Below are 24,594 nucleotides of genomic sequence, written 5' to 3'. Positions count from 1 at the left end.
TACATCGAAGTCAATAACTTAAGAAAACTTAACTTTTGTGTGAAAATAAAATGTTGTTCCAGTTAAAAGAAATGTGACTAAAATCCAAAAGGGACACATTAAGAATTTTATTCAGTAAAAAGGGTCCTGGCGCTGCTGGAGCCTATCCCAGTTACTGTTGGTCGAAGGCGGTACATCTTGAACAAGTTGCCAGTTTGTTGCAGGGTGGGGGTTGACCATATAAAAAAAATAGCTCAACCAATTTTTCTATAAATTAACCCAATGTTGTTAATTTAAAAAATGATATTGCCAACGGACAGCATGACTTTTCTATTTTGTCTTTTTCTTGTCAGTTGTCCAAACACTAATTAATGGGATTTGTCACTTCATTGACAGGTCTTTTTATAAAACAGGTAGGTATTCATGCATTTATGCACAAAGGAGGTTTATGAGAAAAAAGGAGCACAGCAGAAATAAATATGGATTCAATACGGCACCTGAGTCGGTGGAGTAGACCCGGAAACTCTTGTCCCAGAAGCCGCACAGGAGGATGAAACGGTTGTCTGCTGTGATAACGAAACACTGGGAGCTGATCTGAATGCTCTGATCCAGCAGGTCTGAGATCTGCCGTCGGTGTGCGCCCACGTTACTGGCTGCAACAGAGAGAGCAAAAAAATTATTTAAGATGCAAACTAAAGTATGAAAGCTGTAAATGGCGAGCTCCTTAAGCACTGTCAAGTCTCTTTTTTTTTTTTTTCCAAAGCTCACACCTCCATTACATCTTCAGCGTGAAGATGATTTGTGAGAGAATACATAAAACATCCAGGAGATTAAGTTTATAGAGGTTTCACATTTTCCGTGAGTGTGGGAGAGCCTGAGTTATGTCAGGGCGTGCAGAAAATATGTACAACACTCCAGTCAGAGGAGATCTAAGAGATTCATCATGCTTATTTGATTAAGTACAGTTGGTCAGTAAGATAATTTACTGACGTACCATTCTCTACCAGAGGGATTTTTTCTCTATTTTTCCTCTTAAGGAGACATGGTCATTGCATTTCTTATTCAGTGGGGGTCAAATAAACAGGGGAGCAGGTGAAACGTGGTTAGTCAAGTGTATCTGCTACAACTAGCACTTTGCACAATTTTTAACATTCTCCAGAGCCACAAATGGTTCGGCACTCATCCTCAATTTACTGTGTTTAGCTCAGACTCCTCTTGGAATGCAAACAGTGGAAATATATTACTGACAAGCAGAAAACTCCCAGTTGCCTCCTTCAAAGTGTGCACGCACTCCCTCACTGCGCAAACAAGCCAATATTTTAGAGAAAGCGTGACGAGGATTTCATGTAAGATGTGAGCCAATTATGAGCGATAATGGCATAAATGTCGAACGATGAGCCTTGGTAGAAAAAATAATGCAAAAACAAAGAAGCAAGAAACAAAGCATAAAAATCTCTGAAGTTAGATTTGTCGGAAAAATATTGTCCGTCTGTAAAACGGCTTCATAGGTGCAGAAAAAGTCATCTGTCCCTAAAAAAGGTTTGTCCATGTGTGAAACATGACATGCACATTGGAGCGTGTGCATTGATCTACAATGACAAAACCCAAGACACAAGTACAACTCTTTTGCTTCTCAATGAATCAGCCAATAAGCAGCCTCATACTGTCACCCAATCGGTGCGCTGCTTGGACCAGCCGATCAGATGCATAATATGACAAAAACATGAAGAAGACATTACAAACTGGACGAAGATATCAACCTTTTCTGAAAGGAATAATCATCAACACTTATTTTTTAGTTGCCATGTCAGAATGAAAGCCTCTTGTTGGCTGCATGTAGGACTGGCACATGAGAAACCAGGGTTCAATTCCCAGGGGGAGCGATGAGCTGAATTCAGTGTGGGTCCTAGAGACTGTGAGAGGTTGCAGGAGGGAAGAGCCGTCGCTTCACCAGCGCATCGCATACATCATGGCGGCGCGGCGTTCTCCTCCCGCTCATCAACAAGTCGTGAAAGATGAGAGGCGCGCCCATATTGTCCTGACAGCCGTCCGCTGCGCATTCTCAATCACACATTATTACCACATTCATATTCATTTCCACTGACACACGGTCAAATTAAAGCAAAGAAGATGCAGGGGAAAGGAGGGAGGGATGGAGGGAAAGGGGGATGGAGGGAGAGGGGGGGGGGGGGGGGGGGGGCTGATGATGAAATGCTGGCCTAGGCCACAGCTCATTGCATTCCAATTTGCATGTAAATGGTTTAGTGTGAGAGCAGGGCCTATATCATGACGAGTGAACTGGGGCAGAGGCTGAGGAACAACTCTAATCTACTGTCCAGGGACACCGAGCTACCCCGCCATGAGTCACTAAGAAGCCGGCGTGACTCGTACACAAATCTGCACAAAATCTCATTTCATGCATACATAAGCTCACACTCAAGTGTTCTTTAACAGTCATAAACAGTGGCATACCTATCAGAGGGTCAATTTCCACAGGAAGTTGGTACTGCTGCTCTGCAGAGCTCTGATGACCTGACATGGAGGAAGACAGATTGGATTAATATTGGAATTGAAAGGCCCTGTAAAGTAGGCTCTGTGTTTGAGGTCATTATAACATAGTAAAAACTGGAAGCAGAAGGTCACGCTATGACCCACCGGACAGAGACTCCTTCCATATGCTCTACTCGATCCGTTTTTTCAGACTAAATGTGTCTTTTACTCCACGGAATTCGGTTAACAACTCCAAATGTTCTTATCGCGACTTGACAGAACAACCAATCCAAAGCTGCAGTGTTTTTTCATGCTTTTTTGTCTTTTAAGGAAAACTGCAATATGATATCCTTTTCACAAATTATTCTTTTAATATCTTTGATCACTTTTTCACGAAACTTCCTTTATGGTGCAAAAATGTAAAACGGAGCAAATAAAAACACCTGCATGTGAGTCATTCAGGAAGCTATGACTGCTGAATTGCAGTTAATCCAGTCTATCATGGATTACAGCGTTCCCTCACTATATAGCGATATTCTTCTTTGTTTTTCTTTGTAATAGTGCACCGTGTTCTGTGCCCTGACTGGCTGTAGATCCTGTCTATTAAGATCCTCCGTGCCTTGTCTCCTGTACAGAATGCAAGTTTGCCACTTTATATTAATCTTTGATTGCATCAGATTTTTGTTATCACAAAGGTTTCTTTGTTTCTATAAAAGTTTGAACTTTATTTGCCCACAAAGGTTTGAGCTTTGAGAGATTAAACATCAGAAAAGTGTGAAAATGTTCGTGTCTCTCTGATGAAAGTGTAGAAAGTGTGTAGTGAGGAATTTTATAGCCTTGAAACATCTGCAATCTTACTTAGCAGATTTAAGCCATCGTGGGCTATTTATTACCCGCGATAAATGAGGAAACACTGTATTCTCTATTGCTACACTTAAATAATACCATTATAATTTCTCACTTAGATAAAAAGCTAATATATATATATTTTAAAGTAAATAAACTTAAGAGCTAGTTTTCTTTGTTTTCAACCAACTCTGATTGATGCCGTCGTTGCCAGAAAAGAAGTCTGACCTTTCTGAAAATCTGAAAAATAGACAAAGTATCTTAACAGTTCATTAATAAACATGGGGTTGCTCTAAAGAAAAGGGACTTGTCCATTGGAAGATCCGATCTGCCTTTACGTGCAATTCAAAATCTAATGTAAAACAAAATCACAAGGCATCAAATCTAGCAAGAGAGGTAAAGTACGTTTTTACTTTTCGGGCTTTACGTGTTTTTTTTTTATGCTGTAGAGTTGGACATTTGGAAATTGGTGTGAATGGAGACCTACTATATGTGTCATTTATGTCAATTAGCAAATATTGGATTCATTAGACTGACTTAAATTTTTTTTTTTTTTTAAAGTGGATCAAAAAGGGAAAAAGATACCCGCATATCTTTCAGTCTGCATTACAAGGATTGAATTTGCACACTGATTTACCAAATTAACCCACAGCAATTAACTGCATGTTTATTGTTCGTCACATCAGCTCACGAGCCTAATTGACTCAAGACGTCTGGTCTATTGAACTCATAGGTTTATGTTTTTACTGAAGGCCAATCAGTCTTCATCATCTTACTCCAGGAGAAAACCTAAATGAAGGCTTCTCCTGGGGTAGGATGGACACATGGTAAATAAGGCTTTTGAAGTGACCGGTTGGAGGATGGAGGTAGACATGAGACCTAATCCTGGATGCTACATATGTCACATTTGATATTGCGGCCTGGTAGATGGAGTCCGCTGTCTCACAAATTACTTTCTATTCATTAGTGAAGACACAGGGCAATCCTAATATAAAATGTTTTATATTCATTTTTATTTGAGGAAAGATTCAATAGAGAAATTATTTAAACATAAAAAAAGGACACAAAGTGGCATCAAGTCTTTGTTTAGCTGATTTTTTCATTCAAATGAGTAAAGGCAGAAAATCCAAAGTGTGAGAGGACACGAGCCTCACCTGTCAAGCCGTGCCATTTGTTGACGGCAAAGAGGCGGTTGGCAGTGACGGTGATGATGGCAGCCGAAGTGAGACCCGGCTGCGTGTTGGCTGCTACGTATGTGACAGGGGAATTGGATGGGAACTTCAGCACCATGATAACATCTTGCTGCATCTGCTCCGTGAACATCAGTGGAGTCTGCAGGAGAAGATACTATTTCAGGGGATGGACAACAAGACAAAGGAGGGGGGAGAATGGCAACCAAAGAGCAAAAAAATTGAAGGTAAAAGCCCCAGGTAGGTGCAACAAACAGATAAAAGTAAGAGAAAAAGGGGGGAAAGAGAATACACAGAAGCACAGAAAGTTAGAAGCATAGACGCAAGTTAGCTGCCAAAGGAGGAAAAAGTTTTCATTTTGACAGAAATGGTTAAAATATGTTAACGAGAACAAAACAAAAAAGGTGAAAAAACATTTTTTTGAAGAGAGTTTTGATGTAAAAGAGTGACTAATTAAAAAGGATTCTGCCCCTTGGTGCAAACAGATGGTATAAATGTACAGCCTTTGACTAGGATGTGGTGTAAATCTTTGAAAGATTGCACTGTTACTCTAGTACAGGTTTGACTGGACAATATAATAGCAACAGTAAATCTTTGCTGTGCTCCAAGACATCACATAGAAAAAAAAAAAGTAAAAAAGTATATATATATATATATATATATATATATATATATATATATATATATATATATATATATATATATATATATATATATACTTTTTTACTTTTTCATAGCATAGAAAAAATTGCGAGTTCACGGCTCAAAAAAGGATGAGACAAAAGTTGACTAAAAGCAAACTAAGGAAATGTTACATTTTCTTGCAAAATGATTAAATGTTCCAAATTATTTTGAGCTAAATAAAACAATACTCTTGGAAGATGAAGCGAAATGTTTTATTAGATACAACTAGAGTCATCTGAACATCTGTGAGTGTATCCAAAGGAATCATGGGAAAAAATACCAGATTGTTGACAAATCTGATGTTATCTGAGGTTTCCATCATGAATTCTTTTTTGAAACGCTACACTTCTTTAAAGGAAATTCCCAAAAACTGAAGGCTAAGGTAAGTGACAGAAGCTCAAAAGCTGCCAGCTCCTTTACCAATTAGAACATGTGATAAACATGCTGTAGAAGTAGGGCTCAAGTTACCAGGCCGTGAATGGTCATAGGTGTCAGTAACTACTGGAAGATAAATGATGCAACTTGCAAAAATGGAAGCAGGAGCTAAATAAATGCATGAAAACCAGCTAGAAATGGTTTTAAGTTTGTCTTTTAGTGGATTAGAGATGACAGTAAATTACTGAGTAAACACCAAGAGACAAGCCAAGAAGAACAGGGGAAGTCAGTGTGGAAGATCAACCTCAAATGTGGGGAGATAAAAAAAGAAAAATTTTTTTTTTTTTTTTTTTTTTTTTTTAACTTGTCCTGTCCAACAGCTAGGCAAACAGATGAGAGCTGAGGGCCTCTTGTGTTGGACATATTTTATTTTAACAAGAGGGGTTATTCATCTTCAGACAAACCAAAGGTATGTCTGAATAAACCCCTTTTGTAATTGAGGCCAAAATTTATTAATTTCAATCATATTTGAAAATCTTTGGTGTTGGACCGGACGGAAAAGGAAAGAGGGGAAGAAGAGAGAGGGACGTTAGAGAGAGGGGGGGGGGGGTAGGAGGGTGATAATAGGAGGGGAAGGGGGGTAAGACCATGAAGCAGCATAGAGCAGACAGGTTTACTGGTTGTTCATCGTTACGGTACGGTTCAAATGTAGTACAAAAAGGGCGGGGCCTGTTCACACACACTCAAATATTATCAACACACCTGCTAGCCGCAAAAATGTCCACATGTCAACATGCACACAAAACAGATAGTGTTTTCAGTCCAGATAGTGAAAAAAAAAAAAAAAAAAAAAAAAAAAAAAAAATTATTTTATTTTTATTTTTGTTATTAGCATGAGTTATACAAATAGGGAAAAGCTAAACAGATAGCTGAGCTCTTGTTTGAAGATCTGTGATTGTTTTAAAGAAAAAAGAATTTACATGGTTGTTAGAGAATGCAAGTTTTAAAAGCCCCTTTCTGTTTTTGTTCCCTTTCCTTCAGCATGCATGTTTTTGTTGCATTTTATTTTCTCGCTGCATTTTGTTTTGTGTGACATTGTGGGTCAGAAGTGCTGAAAAGCAGGCTAAACTATTTACATATTTGCAAACTGTGTGGTTCGCAACCAGCCAGAGAAGCTTTGACACTCAGGAGGTCAATAATTAGACTTACAATGATTTACACTCTTTGTGCTTTAATATTTTTTCCTATTTAAACTACAGCATCAACTCTTAAAAGGTGTTTACATTCAATTTGGATTTTATTCAATGCTTTCTTTTTTGGAAACAGAAACATGACTGGTCCAATAAAGTTTGGAACACTGAACATTTGTAACACCTTAACCAGTCAGAATGTGTTTTCATTAGGATTTTCAGCAGTGTGGCTTTATATCCAGTCAGCTTTTACTCTCACACAGCCCAGGATTTAGTCACAGCCCCATTACTAGAATCACTTGTATTAATTAAAAAACAATGCAATGTGGATGTGAAATACAAAAATGTAATCAATATGATGTTGGTTAGCTTGCTTATTAGGCTCTTTATCAGGTGACAACAGTTTCAAGATTTATGGATATATTTTACTGGAGGAAAGGGGAAAATCTCCTGAAATACAGACATAAAAAGCATTAACAATGACCTTTCATATTGTTTCCTCTGCTTAGACAGGTTTTGAAATCATTTTCCAAGTGTTTGTACTAAGCAGCCTGAACAGCAAGCCCTTTCCCTGCTTGCGTGTAAAGAAGAGGAACATCAGTGTTTAACATCAGGAATAGATCTGAGTAAATCCGGTGTGTCCGACAGCTAACCAGAAACACTGACAGTATCATTACCACCAGCATGGGGAGATGCCGACACACTGACAACGCTCTCGCATGAGGGAAGAAAGAGAGAAAGTGGAAACAAAGATCCCTTAAAAGCAGAAGCGAAGAGAAAAAAAAAGGCGGTTTTTCAAAGCTAGAGAATATGCCGTGGAGTAAAAAGAAAAAGAAAAAAAGGAAAATATTCACAGGAACTCTGTGGTTCTGTTAGGCAGCAGATTCAAAGCAATGGCCTCGAGTTTGTGTGTGCATGCTGGATGGTGTAGCACAGCCAGCTGTCAGCGCCGCAGGGACACCACGCTAATAAGGACTCTCGGGACCCCGGTCCATCACAAGCAGGCACTCTGACTGCACTCTCTGGCCCTTAAAGGCCCATCACTTCAGAAGCGCCGCTCATTGCTCTCTTTTGCCGAACTCCTCTGTTTCTAGCTCAGGTGGAAAATCCGTCTCAGACCCAGATCTCCCCAGGAAAACCTTTTACTGAACACAAATGCAACTCCAATACCCCGGTGTTAGTTCGCCTTTTCATCCACACCTTGCTAATGACGCAAGAGGGGATGCTTTCGAATCAGAGACTGTATTTTCCCACAGTGGAACAAAGATTATGTCAAGAAACGTACATGGGTTATCTTTGGGTTCTTTCAGTGTTAAATTTGTGCACCACTCACCACTTGCATGGCAGAGCTTCGGGGTGGGTGGGGCTCAATCAGTAATTGGCAAGGAGTTTGTCCAAAGCTCCTGATCTGGGATTCCACTGCCTGAAAAGAATAAAACAAAACATCAGAGACAAGTTTGCATTCAAATAAGCTGCAGCACCAAATTCATTCTTCCCAAATCAGTTCAACCACTTGTGTTGTATTTTAGCAACAACTTCATAAGAAATTAAAAAAAATAATGGTCTTTTTCAAAAAAAAAAAAAAAAAAAACTCGAGATATCTCAAAATATTCTGTAAAGGTGACAAATAAATTAAAATAAAAAAGGGACATGCCAGACAGCTTTTCACTGCCCCCTGTTCATACGCATTTACACACAACCAACAATTTATCCCCACAGATTGGGAGAAAGGCCGGCCACGCTGCTTTGCTTGCTTAGGTGGTGTTAATGAAGAGCTATAGGACCATAAATGTCAGAGCAGACGCCAGCTGCACGGCCTCTGGACATCATCACAGAGCTCACTGTCAGGAAAAGCAGCGTGGGGAGGGACGCGACCGCAGTGTGGGTAAACCAGGCCTTGCATCACCCGACTGTCAATATGAAAGCAATGTGACTGCAAACATTTAGAAGGAAGAGGAAAAACTTTAGCTCTGAGCAGAAATGTCAGTGTTGATATTTAGGTTTATCTTGCTTTCCACACAAATTCTAAAACAGGTCATGAATAAAATGTAAATGTGTCACTTTTAGATCTTTTTTTTCTTCCTTTTTTTATTTGATACATTTCTGTTTTTCATATAAAAGCATTATAATACCAGAAATGTGTGAAATGAACAGATACATGTGACAGGAAGTTGGCAATAACGAGGAGATATTTATCTTTAGTTTTTAAAAGGGGTCTGGGAGACACAACGTGACCAGAAGAGCATTGCGGCAGAGTAATCAGGGCACTGGTGTGCTCATCGGCGGGCTTTACGCCGCTGACCACTTGTGTGATTCAGGCGAGAGCTTTCAGAGGCCGACTTGGCGCAGCCGAAGAATGAGGTCATGTTTGAGGCCTGCATATGCTATTTCCATGAGAAAAGAAAAGTTGGGAAATAAGTCAGTTCAAAAGCATTGTCTGGAACTAACCAGAGAGACATGGAGAAGTGTGATTTCAGCTTTTTATCAGAGGACTTCATCAGGTGGTTAAATCAGAAAACCAAACTATATTTTGACATATTTTGCTTGGTTTCAGGAATAAAGGCCTCTGGTTCTTATGGTGTAGTGGTAAAGAAAAAAGCTCAAATGTGGTGCTTGTCAATTATAAACAAATTATACACTCTGGTGAGGAGGTATTTATAATTACGCTTTGTAAAGCTTGCACTCCTTCATTGGGACAAAGTGTGAATTTCCCTTAGAATGAGTGCAGTTTTTTAATGATCAGGTTTGGACCACAGCCATACCTCAGTCCTGTTTTTAACATCTAATTCTACATTTGTTTTTTGTTTTTTAAGGTGGTGTGTTACAACTAAACATTTCCACTTTGGCTTCATTTCTCAATAACTGCAGAAAAATAAATAAAAGACACTTGACATTTTCAATAGTTCCTAATCTCTAAACTTGAGTAGTAACAAATAGGAAAAATACATTCTATTAAATAATGTTGCATTTACCCCAAAAAATACTAATGACTGAATAGAATACGTGTTAGTTAGGGCATAACTGTTATGTTTTTAGTTTTTATACACTCAAAGCACTTAAATTGATACTCTGGACTGAAAGACTATTTAAAACTTTATTTATCAAATAGATTCAACATAGACACCCAACACAGGACTCCGCCCTTAAACATAGCAAGAAGTCTTCACATTTTCCACCTCATCCTCAGTTACATTGAGAGCATCACACAAGGTCAAAGTGCCATGCGTCTCTGAATACAGGGGCAGAGTATTTTGCTTAGGCTAACGTGTAGAGGAGACTCCTCAAAGGCACTCGACCCATCTTCATTAAGTTCAAATCTGACATTTACGAGGCTGCGGAACACCAGAAAGTGGCTGAGTCTAGGTCAGCATGTCCTATCCCTATATGCCAATGCAATGTTCAGATGATTATATGAGGGGCCATCCGCAAGGCCAATCCGTTTCCGAGGCATCGGCCCGTGTCTGATGAGGGTTTTCTGAATTCTATACATTTAAATGGCAGAGATGCCCTCTGCTCAAACAACCCAGCATGCCCTTTGATTTACTCAGACACTTGACAAGATGGATCTCCGTGTAAAACATTCGCCTTTTATGCAGATCAGCCACACAACAAAGACTCAATGAATAGAATTAAAACAAGAAATATGGAAGAGGTGAAACTCTAATGGGACTTTTGATGCTCAATATTTAAATAAAAGAAAACAAAGACTATAAAAGTGATTTTAACACTGTTTTTGTCTCATTTTAATTTGTCTAAATTGAATTCATGAATGGGGACACAGACCATTCAGATGACATATGAAACTACCTTTATTAGCAAAGAAAAATATCTGACTAATTCACTGTGGATTCAAATTAAATAATGTTATCTAAGATTTTCCACAGACTTTCCCTGATTGGGGATGCAGCAGGGGTCAGGTTGTTCCTGCCAAAGAAAACAAGCCAACACAGCTTTTGTTGGCAAAGGGTCTGAGCAGGTTCCCTCAGATGGGCACACTTCTCCCTCTTCTGCCGAATTACGCAAACGTCGCACAATTCAAACGGGGTTCTGGATTTTGTCGGAGGCTCGGGAGGCTGCAAGATTTTCCATAATTGTTTGGAGGGGGGAAGCAGAGTCAGATCGCGTTTCGTTTCGTATGCAAAGACGTGCGGCAGATGTGCACGAAGGCTCGCCATCAAACGCACAAATTAATCTGCACCATACACTGTGCTCGAAGAGGCAGTGGGAGTGTGGTGAGGCGTGTGTTGGGGGGTGGGGGGCGTGCTAGCAGGACAGGAAGCAATCATGGGTTTGAAAACAAGGCAGTGGTATCCACAGCAGTCACTAATCTGTGTTGAGATATTCCACACTTTCCCTCCGAACCAGAATATACACACAGAAACACAAGTGAGGGCATTTATGCTTATGAGCGCACACACATGCTTGCATGCATGCACATGTTTATATATCAGGCATACAAACCACTCAATTCTGTGTATGAGACGGTCAAGGTTGGCGGAATATGCTTCTGCCAGAAAGCAGAGCTTCAACACACATGGAGTAAAACAAAAACACAAAACCGTCTAACCCAGTCTTTGGCCAAAAAAACACGCACACAAATACACATCTGCGAACCATCCGCCTGACACAAGCTGCCCTGGGGCTTGTCTTAATGTGGCCTAACCTGGTCCAGGCTACAGCTGAGGCTGAAACAGTTGTCACTCAATAATGACAGACTCTTGGGACACTCTAAACCAAAACCCCTCAGTCTCAAAGCTCTAAAGACCCCCCCCTCCCCAGTGCCCACATTTGATGATACCCAGGCCTGAAACCCTGCTTCCTCCTTCTGCACAGACGGGGCACTATTCCTTCCGTACAAACACAGTTGAGAGCCTTAGATTAGCTCACGGGGGCAACACTGCTTTTGTTTATTTAACTAATTTAGGAGCTCAAAGTGAGAGTATTTCAAGGGGCTGACAAGCAGCATACCAGAGTCAGAGTACTCAAAACGGAAAGAGAAATCAACAAGCCTCTTTTCATCTTCAGACAGCGGTACAAGCTCTAAAGCTTTGATACTTTACGCATACTCTGCCTCAGCTCCTGTTTTCAAAGAAACTGCCAATGCGTTTCATGCTAGAACTGCAGTGATTAGCTGGAAAACAAACAGAGAAAGGCACTCATGTTTTTGAGAACAGAAACTAAAAAAAAAAGGCTTATTTGATTAATGCTACGTTTACACAGTGCATGTAAACGTGCATTCTATAACACACGTTTAGCCCATGGTGTTCACACTGCAAATCTCCTGAATTTTGCTCCGGGCCTTTTCTTTTACAGCTCTGTTTCGATACATGAAAGACTTGGAGGCATATCATTCTGGTTGGGCACAAACGGGAATTATTAATTTCTCCTTCATGATCAATTTTTAAAGGGTTGGCACCTATGTGCCGTACAGGGGATGTCATCCATCCGTCACTACCAAATCCAAGGCCCTGGTTGGTTCAATTTCGAACTGGATAAAGTTTGCAACACTCATTCAATTGCTGCCCAAAAATGGTTGTAGAAACTTGTGTAGTCACAGGTGAATGAGAGAGTTCTGAGTACACGTGCATCTACGTTTGTTTACAGACTATTCATTGGAAGTGGCTGCTTGTGACAGCGGTGTAAATGTAACTCAACACATCAACATATAAAAAGAAGTTAAAGAGCATACATTGTGTGTATCAAAAGTGTCCATTCCAGCAGTCACACACATGAAGGTAAATGATGCCATTCTCCCAACCCTAAAATCTAGTGCACCTGCCGTCTAAGGCTTCCTTCATGCTGGTCAATTAATCAGACCCACTGACACTGAGGGAGTTTGGCAGAAATAGTGGAGCACCACAGATCCAATCCTCTAGTGTATGTGTGCTTTTGTGTGTGTGTGTCTGTTTGTGCATTAACCAGAGGAATGGGTAATGGGCTGAGCGTGGAAATGACCGGTGAGCCCGTATAATCAATCTGCATGTGTGCGGCTGTGTATGCGAGTGCGTGTGGATAAAGGCCAAAGCACATCTGGATGGGAATTAGGGTGAATGAGGTGATAAATCAACGATCTACCCCCGGTGCCCATGGCGCTCCAGTCACTGAGCATGAAGGGCAGCAATCCAGCAGAGACAAAGAGGGCGTGCAGACACTCCACACATTCTGCACACCCATCTCACCCAGCCTTTCATTCTTCCTACTTCATCTGATCTCAATGAAACATAAAATACTGCTTTATTTTTTTTAAACAATTTTCTTGATCATTTTTTGTATATTTAAACAATCTTGTATAATTTGGTGAAAATTTGACTGCCGTTTTTACTTTTTGCTAATTTTAGCATATAAAAAGAATAGAAGAAAATATATATATATTTTTAAAACCCCCTATGTATTAAATTGGGAAAGTCTGTTACAAAGAATAATAAAAACAGAGCACAGCCCCTGCTGGTACTAAAACGCAGATGTCAGACAGGCAGGCGGGAGCTGGGTCAATTGGCCTTGCTGCTGGCCATGCTGCCTCTTACAGCAGATTGGTGAAGTTGTCAGGCCGCTGTTTGGCTGAGAGCGAAGGGAGCAGTGTTTTTTCTTTTCACTGCTTTGTTTTTCGTGGTTGTTGCTTTCGGGCAGGCCAGAGTAGCTTGTGTGCGGCACATTTCAAAGTGCTAGAGATGAATAATGAATGAAAGTCATGGAGGAGTGTTTAAGGCGTTAAAGTGGAACAGAATGCTTTTGAAAGGCATCACACCAGGGAAAGGCTTTGCTCAGCAATACCTGCCAGCAGACGGTTAGCTTAACTCCCTTGTGCCGTTCTACAAGCAACTGAGCACAGATAATGGCACCAAAATAAAACCCAGATATGGGTAGAAGCTTTTATATTATAGTCGGACTAACCATCCGTTTTAGGGAACTAAAGTGTATTTATCTTAACACGGTATCACCCTCACTAAGCATGAGTCAAATCAAAGGTAGATTGTGTGGATGCGTTGTTGTGTGGCAGCCTCACCTCTCTCAGCATGGGGTCATTGATGGAGCTGAGGTTGACGGCCCCTTCATACGTCACATAATAATAAACATTGAGGGCTCTGGTGGCCTCCGGTCCCTGCTGCTTGTAACCGAAAATCAGATCGATCCACTGGTGAAGCTGGCAGGACACAAATTCGCTCTCCAGGGCCTGTGAAAGGAGGAGAGCTTCATGAGCATTAAAGATGCCAACAGATGTAGCACCATACTCCAACCAAATGCTGCTCCCCAAACATTCCCCCCATCCCATTATTGTGCAGCAGTTAGCACTAATTCCCCCCTTCCAAGAGAAAGTCCTCAGAGGGAGCTCCTAACTGCCCGTGTGACAGAAGAACAATCAAAGTTCAGTCCTTCCACATCTGATCATAGGGGAGCATCAAAACGGGAGTTGATCATTAGAGAGTCATCACAGCTTGTGTCTTTATTTCTTTGTTGGGTGCGAGCCAATAAGAGCGCAGTGCTGATCTTTTGCAGACAGCTCTGTGCCGCCATAACACTGAGACACAAGCCGTTTTCTCTCCTCATTAGCAAGCAAAAAAGAGAAGGGAAAAAAACATTTATGGCTTCCTCATAAAAACAGGCAATTGTGTTAATTTGTGTAAAGCTGTCGGCTCACAAAAGCCCTCTAAACACGACCAAATTAGAATGAGGCAGCCCTTGATTGTCATTGCTGCCTTGTGTCACATTAATTTGTGACAAAACATTAGCCTGTGCTGCACTTAAATGGCAATTTATATCATTTAAATTTTTTACTGCAGATACCAGTTCATAATTCACTTAAATGCGACTTTCTGACAGGTCATTTTGCATCCAATTCCTCCCCATTCGCTTAATTACAACTTTCAGTCAAGTAGGAGGGTCGGGGTGACAGGAAAATGTGCAGCTCAGGTGTGATGAGGGTTTTCCTGCAGCTTCTGTGCTATCATAAAGCGCATGATTAAAACCTATGAGAGTCCCAACAATTAAAGTGTTTACTTGATGATAAGAAAAGAAAACATGTTGGCTTTAAAAGTAAAAAAGGAAAATGTGAGACTTTTTGTCACCCAAGCAAACAAAACATTTTTCTAGACATCAGAAAGCAATCCACATGATCTTGATGAATTCAAAATGAGGAAAATCCTTTTTATTTATATCCTCCTAAAGAACAGAGTAAATAAAATGCATGTGTGTGTAGGTCTAAGAGAGAAAGGATCGGTTCATGATGCAGTGGAATTGGCCCGACAGGCTCTTGCTCTTTTGCTTCTAGAGCTAAAGCTGGGGGTGATGGGCATTTATTATTCACTGCAATCAACTGTCAAACAGCTTGAAGAAACAAAGGGCAGCCATGGTTTTGCACTTCTCCATCCAGAGGCCCACCAGTGAGAAAAAGAAAGATTCAGAATGGAGACTTTATGCGGTGTCACCTTTAAGTGGTGGTCCGTTACCCTCTGCCTCATTTCAGCCTGGGCAGTTCTCTCTGACCTGAGTCTACTAAAGATGTTTAAAGTGAATCAAATCTAACTTTATTTATAATGCACTTTGATTTAGTAACACAAAGTGCTTTAAAGACTTGAAACAATTCAAAGGAAATTATAAAACACAAACTATGCTCTTTATCCTTCCACTCCTTGGCATTCAACATAAAATTGAAACATGACATAGAAGTATGTCAACACCACAGAGGTGAATTTTAAAGGCTTTTGGCTTTACACTAAATTTGGACCTTGAAATTTCTACAAAAAGAGACAATAGAAGGGGTCCGATTTAATCATTGAACAAAGAAATCCCAAAAATATGGTTTCAGACGTACGACGGAGTTTTAGGGCCACGGTGAGGAAAAAAAAATCTGGCCAACGTGGCGAGATTAAAGTCGTCATGTCGACTTTAATCTCGCCATGACGAGAAAAAACTCGACACAAAGTTTCGAGAAAAAACTCGTCTTGTCGAGATAAAAGTCGAAATAAAGTTTCGAGATTAAAGTCGCAATGTTGCGCGCGAGCGAAAAAAACTCATTAATTTACGAGATTATTGTGGAAGTGAGCAGCACGCAGAGCAGCAGGTGAACGCCGTGCAGCCGCAGAGCAGACCGACTAATCTTTGTTTAACAGGTGAGCTGAATGTTAATTGATAACGTCCCAGATGTCTGGAAGCTCATTTGTTTGATTTACAAGTTATTAAAGTTTTATTTATTGATGGTTGGTTTGCAGGATCACTGCAGCCCAATGAAGCCGTCATCGGTGTCCCTGCATCTGTCCACTTGAATCCTTTCTTCCTCCACCAAAGACCAGATCTCTACGTTTGTGTGATGCTTCCATCTGAGGAGGAGAAGCACTTTTTGCCTTTTTCAACGTTGTAATGCTAATATAACAGACTATTTTCATTCATCTTTGTTTTTTAATGATCAAACGGGTCGCTTCATCTGCAGGAGGGGGCGTATGTAACACTGTTTTCTTCCGCATTGGTGTTAGGATGACAGGTTCATGACGTAATGTGACAGATGAACTTCAGGTTATGTGAATGAAAAGGAGAATAAAGGCTGCAGCGATCCTCTACACCCAAACGTGTCTCTGAGCTCCTTATTTTACAGATGAAACTCCGCTTTACCGACACCGAACTCCGGAAAGACTGCTACACTGACAATAATCTGATTTTGAGTCGCCAGAAGGCTCAGAATCTCTTTGTTTTAAACCTATAATCCGGAAATAAAGCTTCACAAAAGGCTCCACATATTTCATCTTCAAGCTAGGCTCCGATAAACAGACAACTTCGGGGTTTTCTCCTTGTTAATCTATGACTTTTTTCCCGTAAATTTACGAGTTTTTATCTCCTAATAAAATTACTTTTTTTTGGTGGCCATAAAAATCTGTTGTAAACTCTTAAATACAAAGCCACTAGCTCACTAACATTAGCCATAACACTGAATATTCCTGAAAGACTCAGCTTCACTGCTGTCGCGCAACATTGCGACTTTAATCTCGAAACTTTATTTCGACTTTTATCTCGACAAGACGAGTTTTTTCTCGAAACTTTGTGTCGAGTTTTTTCTCGTCATGACGAGATTAAAGTCGACATGACGACTTTAATCTCGTCATGTTGGCCAGAATTTTTTTTCCTCACCGTGGCCCTAAAACTCCGTCGTACAGACGAGATTAACAAAAACTGTTAGCATTAAAGCCTAATTAGGCAGAACGTCATTTGTAAAAACTTTTTATCTTTTAAGGATATTAACAAAGTAAAAATCTGTTTGCTTTCATTTTTATTTAATATCAATTTTGGATTATTTTTAGCATTATTTTGACTAAAAGTATTTTAATAAATCAAAAAAAACATCATAACTTTTTGTTTTTTGTCTAAAACATGTAAAGATTTAAACTGAAATAGTAATCTAACAATTAATGAATTATTTCGTAATGGACACAAACTGGAACTCAAATAGTAGATGAGTATACTGTATAGCCATTTTTGCTGTTGTAAAAACTGACAACATGTAGATAAAGGATAAAATTTCAATTAAATTATTCAAAGGTTAGTAATGTAAAAAGACAAAAAAAAAAAGTTGTGGATTGACAGTACATGTTAAGACTTTGACGGCTTGAGGCTTACATGTGGAGCAATCCTGGCTATTTCATTTTTCATTGTGACAAAAGTTTGAATGATTCCTAATATTTTCTTTGGGGGATGTGTGAGGAAACACAAACCTGTATATTTTAATTGGAAAAAAAACAAAACACATAATGGTTTCAAAGTTGTTTTTTCTACATCTGGAAAGAAAGTAATGTAGGATACAGGTATTATTTATGGACCAAATCAAATTGTGTTTCATAGTTAAGTGAGCAGGTGTGGAAACATTTCCTCACGTGGCACCAAACTTTGGAAATGTCAGAGCAGAAGGTTGGGACACATAGAAGATTCCAGAGGTGGGATTTGGTGGCATATCAGGAGACGATGGTGGATTATTGATGTGCCAATTACCAGCCAGTGTGTGTGTCTTCTCCACCCACTGGGGACTCTGATAATTAATGAATAATTTAGCAAGCCTTTATGCAAATCACTGGAAACCCACATTTTTACTGTTACAGGTTTAACAGAATGCACATTTGAAGCATGGTGGTGGTGGTGGGCTGTTGTTGAATGCTTGTGATTAAGTTTCAATGAGGAGAGGGATGCCAAGAAGTGATTCATTCATCCAAGTCACTTTTCCACCTCAAAGTCAACATGCATTCAAATATACAAAACTGTATACACACTCACACAGAACGCAATGTTTATTTTGCCTGCATCCCGATTTACCGGTCTGTAATGTGAATTCCGATGAAAATGTATCATAACGAAGGAGCCTCATCTGTTTGTGGCTATCAGGTTACTTCCATTCTTTCCTTTGTGGGACGTGTGTAACTCCAGAGTGGACTTTAAGCCTATAAAGAAAACCCCAAAATGCTCAGAAAGAAAGGCAGTTTGACTTCTTGTCTGTCAATGTGTTTTGCTTTAGAGCGAGTTAGCGTCTAAAGACATGCTATCCCAATTTTAGATGTCACACAAGTGATTGCAATTAACCAGCTGGCGGACATTAAACAGAGATGTGGAAGTTCTATGGAGCAAACTGAGAGCGTCTAATCTGAAAAAGGCCAAGTTTTGCATGCGTGTTAGAGATTTAGCTAAATCTGTGGCGATTTGCTGAAAATGTACAATATGTTCCCAGGCTTACAGGTTCTGCACTGCGTCCATCAGGAAGATTTCTCTACCTTGTAGTGGTTAGTGGTTAGCTTTATGATCAGGACCTGAGCTGAATTTCACTTCACTCTTAACGAGGTGACAGTGAACACTTTCCTCCTTCCCTCACTGGCCCTAAAAAACCCTTTTAAGGACTTAAGGAGAGCTGTCTGTAAGGACGTTAAAACATCACTCAACAAATCAATCCTCTTATTTGCATGACAGGAAAAATGCAAGTGTATGTGCGAAGCCATTTCTTGTACATCAGTGATGGAAGCTAAATGCTTACATTCTATAGAACTGTTGTTCCAATACACATATATATACAAATATACACATTCTTTTAATGATGACAGATCAGAACAAGTAAACATGTCAAGCTCTACTGTACTCTACTGTGCCTCACTGTGGAAAGCTACAGACACACTGGGCATGTGACATACAATTAAAAAACGAGCTAAACGGGAGTTCTTGAACGCGCATTAAGCCTACATTGTTCACCTTGGACAAGTAGGTAGGGGCTACCTACCTACTACCAAATCAGAGGCCCTGATTGGTCAAAGTTCGACCAGGTTTAACTTGCAACACATGTCCTATGGCAGTGTTTTTTGTACTTTGTGAGCCCGAAAATGATCTTAAAAATATGCGTAGCTATGAGTGAACGTGGAAGTTTTGAGAATTGTAGCCTGAAACGCACATTTACATGCGTTTACATGGAATTTTCATTGAATGTGCATTGCCGAGGGTGGTGTGAATGTAGCTGACGAGGAAAGTAAAGAGCAATGGCTCCTTAGAGCAACTATGGGGCTAAAAAACACTTCACGCACTCTTAAATTGACTCCTTCCTACTCAACTAATAAGATAGATCACAACTTTGATATGATTTTGTTTTAATATGTGATCTTAAAGGCATCAGAAATTACCATTTAATCTAATCTCCATCTAATTTGACTATTTCCCATCATCCTACTGAGCACGATGATCTTCCAGAGTTTTTAAAATGACAGCGTGTGAGCACAATCTGGAGACATTTCTCTCATAACCGACACCACAGGCTGAACAACAACTGCATAAGAAATCACAAAATGTCCTGCCTCCAATTCAAAACAAAGTAAATTAAATTTATCTTGCACATTTTAATTATTGTTCATAAAAACAGTAAAATCTCCAGAAAAAAAACACTACTTATTAAAAAACAACAACTGGAAGTCCAAAAAATAAAAGGCTATTTATTTTTTATGTTTTTCCATTTACATGCAGCTATATATATTAAGACCTTTATGAAAAGAAAACTGTTGAATGGTGATGTTGATATAAAGTTAACATTCAGCTGTCCACCTTCACCAAAAAAAAAAACTAGGAGACCAGTCTACACTCACCTCACTGAGAAGTTTGAGGGACAAGTGGAAAAACATTTGAAATTGATTGAAATGTACAAATGACCTCAACTGTCAAAGGAAAGTTGGTGTGCAAAGGAAATGAATGTGGAGTGTGAACAAAAAAGACATGACAGTCAAACTCCTTTGCCAGTCAGTTAATATCGCCAAAACAAAAACCTGTTTAGATGAGAAGGGATTTTTTTTCAAAACTGTCTTATTAACAATTAGAATCAATTCAACACTTCAACAGTTTATTGGCTCCAAACCTTAGAATATGAAGAAGCATTGACTTTTACATTGTTATAAACTCTAGTGCCTTTATCTAACGAAAGTGTAATACCTTTATTTTGTAGACTACTAATTTGATTAGCCTCTACTCAACATTTTAAAAAGCCCTTTAAAGAAAAATACTCATTACTTACATGCTTACATTACTTACATACAAATTGAAGCCATATGTAAAATATATGCGATGAAATATTTAGGAGATCTCTGTAAAGTTTTCCCATATCACCCACTGTAGGAATAAATATTAAAAATTCAAATTTCTCTTTGTAAACTTTTTCAAAGTGGTTAAGTCTTTATTCCTTACTTGACTGTTTTGAATAACCCCCAACAAAGTCAAACTTTAAAAGTTAAGAATATTTAATGTACAGGAATTTTTTTGTGACCAGAAAGAGGCATACCTCTAACATATAGTCTTTAAGACAATATTAGAATGGAAATGTTACTCTTCAAGTCATTTTTTCTTAAATAAAGTTAATGTCTTTGATTCATAATTATACCAGGTATAACCATAGTTGCTGCTAACTAGACAAATGTAGAGGGGTGGCAACTTTTTTTTACATTTATAAAAGGCAAAACTAGGCAGCAAACCCTGTCCTGGTGTCATAACACAATTATCTAAGCAAAAGATCAGTCAGTGTTAAATAAACAGGCAGTCATGGATGCTTCAACCTGAAAAGATCCATTAATAAAGGACAAAGAGCATTAGAAAAGAATTGTTCTGCTATCTATGCATCTACACTTTAATGAGCTTGGCCTGATATCAAAAATATATACAAACGTTCGACAGTCTGAAGAGCAAAGTGAAAAAAAATCCCAAGGTGAAGCTGGACAAGAGCTTCCCGGCAAACTTTGGCAGAAGTAAAAAAAAAAGTCTTGGAGGAGTACAAGGGAAAGGGGAAGATGTAACATTAGTGAGTATTTCAGCAGCAGTAGATCATTCCATTTCTCAGGCTCTCATTAGCCTTCTCCATTATGTCACTGAAGAAGAGAAGTAGGGGGAGAGAAGAGGCAGAAGAGCAGGCGGAGGGGGATAGCTCGTAAAACATTGAGCACACAGTAAACATGTCTGCCCCTATGCATGACAATGCCCCTACAGTGAGCGCCGGCTGACATTAGCCAGATAACCTCATTCACCCTCCGCCCCACTCCCCATCCCGCATGCTAGTTCCCATCCTACAACAAAGCTCTCAGCAGAGACACCAGGGGAATAGATTAGCGCTAGCCTAACATGGTAACCTATGTTTTGTTACATGAACCCAAGCTGGCTAGACGACGGCAGGATTTTCACTCACTCAGTCATTTTCAAGCACATAAGTGCTCGTAGTGGTTTCCCTCAGCTCACACGTGAGTTCTTATGGGGCTGCTGGGAGATCAGGGTGAGGAAGCTGGCTCCAACGGAGACGGGAAGGCCTCAAAGGCTTTCTGAGCATTGAAATGAGGAGTAAACTGCTGTGACCTTTGTGTGATGGTCAGGAACAGAAATAGGAGTGTGTGGGACATAGTTTTGTATCTTACTGCATTTACTGTCAAATATCTTATATAAAAAAGTTTCCTACATTTCATAAGCACTGGTTACAATGTTTGCTTATTTTAGTGTTTGTATAGCAGCAAAAAAACCTGAAATAAGTTAAAAAACTTGATGTCATAGCAGGAAAGACAGGCTCCTTATGTAAGCGTCAAAGACTGTCAGCATATAAATCTGACAAACTTCAGAGGGTGACTTTCATGTTGGCGTTCATATATTTAGCTCAAGGGTAAAGGTGATTTATCTCCTACTAATATGACATTTGTCTGTTAGCAGCACTGTGGATACACCTCTGCATGCTGCAATACTGTGAGGTCATCCCAGTAACAGCTGTAAGGTCAGACATAAGCCTGCATGACGCAGGCCAACATCTTGCAAGCCGAATGACTGATCTTAATCTTTCAGAGGCCGTACATCCAAATGTGTTCCAACCTCTCCTCATTTAAAAAAAACATACTTTTATTGGGTTTTTTTGTGAGTGTGAAGAAGAAAACTTATAAACTTAATGAAGATAAGAGACAAACGGGCCTAATAGCACATCCAATCAGACTCCTCTAAGGTTAAAGATTCATGAGTTATCTGTCAACAGGTCGCACCATTGCTGATGCACAACTTCAATGGCAAACATGAAATCAAACAATGAGACGAGGTTGTCCAAAATTCACCCCCAAATATGTCTTAAGGACAAGAACATGTAATTTAATAAATGGTAGAGGATGTATTGGTATCATCCTTAAATTCATGAATTTCTTTTTTAAATCTATTTTTTCTCCAATTCCGTCACCTTTATCCGTATTTTTACAACAATTGTCTTTGAAAATATTAATATATATTTGGGAAGATGCAATTCCTGGTGTTGATTGTGAAATACAATGAGTGTGATTGCAGACGTCCCTATGGTCACTTTGATTCACTGTCAACTCCTGAAAATAGAGACTATTGATTTTGTTTTCCACATTGATGTGGACATCTGATGTGCTTTTTATGTCAGCAGGTCAATCTTATGCTCTGAGTGAGACCTTTAGAGGATAGAGGCCTGCAGATGTAGCATCATGATGTGGTATAATTATAAAAAACAAATGTTAACCAGACAATCTAACCACATTTGTACCTCATATTTTTCTCAATGACAGTACCAACAGAATTTAGAAAAGCCATTGGGACCATCTGTTTTGGACATGTGATCCGCCCACTCAGAATCAGCTTCTGACCATCACTCAACTGCCTTTGCCCCTCAAACGCAAAAAAGGTCTCCATCTTTCCGTGAGGAGAGTTTAGCTTATGTCTCCATAAAGAGTTCTGAGTCAACTGTGGTGGGCTTTAAAGCGAGAAGAAGGCCAAAACCAATGTGCTGCCAGTCTCTCCAATGTGTGTGGCTGGTAGATCTGTCAGCAGCTCTCCAGGAGCACAGATGACTGAGAGGAACCAAACGTGAACTAAAGTGCAGCAAGGGACCACTGTCGGGTTACAGTTTAGTGATAGTGTTTGACCAGATGAATTGAAGTTTGATGTAAAAACATGACCAGATTTCTTTTTTTTTTTAATCTGCAGAAATGTAATTTTAACAGCTGGATTTTAAAAGTTTAGAAGGTTAAATAAAAAAACTCCATAATATGACAGCACAGGTAAACACTGATGTGCGTTCACACCACATGATCACGCACTATCATTAGTTCTCACATTAACGACAAAGGGGCCTCAGAAGTGGCATGTGATCATCTAGAAAGGAATGTCAGCGGGGCTGACAGTTCACTGAGAATCGTTGTGATCTGCTGTAGGAGGAATCAAGTTCTTAACCTCTCCTTCGACCTCGTGGTAAAGACAACAGGCAGCCGCTGATCTCTGCAGTGCGCTAAGTGCTGCTCCACAGATGTGTGTGTGATGGACCTGGGATGAAGGGAGTGGGCCTTTTTCAAACCACCGTTAAATTTGTTGCAGATATTTGAGCATGGTGGAGATGCACGCTTGTGTCAAAACGTGAAGGTTCACAGTGAAGCTTGTAGTTGTGAAATACAGCAGCTTAATTTTTGGTGAGAAGTGAGAAATGGGTTGCCAAGCAACCAACTTCTTGCTAAATTTCAGTGATCGAGTTCGGCCTTTCGACCAACAGAGCAAGACGCACAAAGCTACAGCTTGATGTAATGTTTGCCTTCTTTGTGATGTTTTTTCTTTTTCTTCTTTTAAATAACCAACCGTGCAGACCTAACCCAGCAACAACAAAAATAAGCTGACATTTGGCATGACAATGCAATCCTTTACAGAAAGAGCTTTTTAATGGCCTCTCCAGATTGATCCCTAATTAGCTGTTAATCATTTTAGGCTTAGAACCAGAGTGGAGACAGCCGGCATGTGTGTGCTTCTTAGTGCGTGTGCATCACAGTGTGTCTGCATCCTCTCCTGCAGCAAAGCAGAGTGTTGGGAGGCCATTAGCAGCAGAATTGCTAAAGAGAGCCAAACAGTCCATTAACTCCTCCACTCCTGCTCTCGTCTCTCCACCATGCTCATCTCTCTCACAACAGCACCACAGTTGCCAGCTGACACCCTCTAATGTCAACTATCTGTCATGACTGGAGCCCTGTCCACCCACACAACCTTCCCCAAACCTATTTGCAGCGGGTGTTTGATCCTCACCACTCTTCTAGCCAGTCCCTTTATGTGTTAAAATAACTATGATAAACTGGAAATCATACACATGATGTTAACTAATCAGAAATGCTACTACAAAGGTTTTCAAGGACGTCATTTGTCACCACTAATTGCCATACTGAAATAATCTCAGTTTGACTAATAAATGTGGAGGGAGAAATAAATTGCAAAAGGCCAATAAAGCGTTGTGAGTCTCCGTGAGAGAAAAGATACAAATAACAGCTGCCTGATGAGACTGGCTACTCTCTGGATCAATATCCCAATTTGTACAATGCAGAGAAGGAGGGGTGCAG

General features: G+C 39.8%; 1 protein-coding gene and 1 long non-coding RNA gene across 4 annotated transcripts in view; one reads left to right on the top strand and one right to left on the bottom strand.

Annotated features, from left to right (window-relative positions):
• LOC101175296 (lipopolysaccharide-responsive and beige-like anchor protein) overlaps nucleotides 1-24,594 on the bottom strand; it is a 174,521-nt gene that overhangs the window by 10,619 nt on the left and 139,308 nt on the right. For 2 of the 3 annotated variants that reach the window (XM_078943356.1, XM_023957676.2), the window contains 5 exons: nucleotides 13,758-13,925; nucleotides 8,088-8,177; nucleotides 4,470-4,662; nucleotides 2,452-2,511; nucleotides 477-632 (listed from right to left, as the gene is read on the bottom strand). In XM_078943356.1, coding sequence (XP_078799482.1) covers nucleotides 477-632; nucleotides 2,452-2,511; nucleotides 4,470-4,662; nucleotides 8,088-8,177; nucleotides 13,758-13,925 — 667 coding nt within the window. The remainder of the gene's footprint in view (nucleotides 1-476; nucleotides 633-2,451; nucleotides 2,512-4,469; nucleotides 4,663-8,087; nucleotides 8,178-13,757; nucleotides 13,926-24,594) is intronic. The other variant, XM_023957677.2, reaches the window with a different exon arrangement.
• LOC144990454 (uncharacterized) lies at nucleotides 15,558-16,313 on the top strand. The gene is made up of 2 exons (XR_013654445.1): nucleotides 15,558-15,861; nucleotides 15,961-16,313. It is a non-coding gene; the product is annotated as an uncharacterized LOC144990454 (long non-coding RNA).

The sequence above is a fragment of the Oryzias latipes genome, assembly GCF_053564925.1.
Source record: "Oryzias latipes strain Hd-rR chromosome 1 unlocalized genomic scaffold, Olatipes_Hd-rR_3.1 chr1_Y".
In the NCBI taxonomy this organism is placed as follows: Eukaryota; Metazoa; Chordata; class Actinopteri; order Beloniformes; family Adrianichthyidae; genus Oryzias; species Oryzias latipes.
This window is presented reverse-complemented; position numbering and strand designations above follow the sequence as displayed.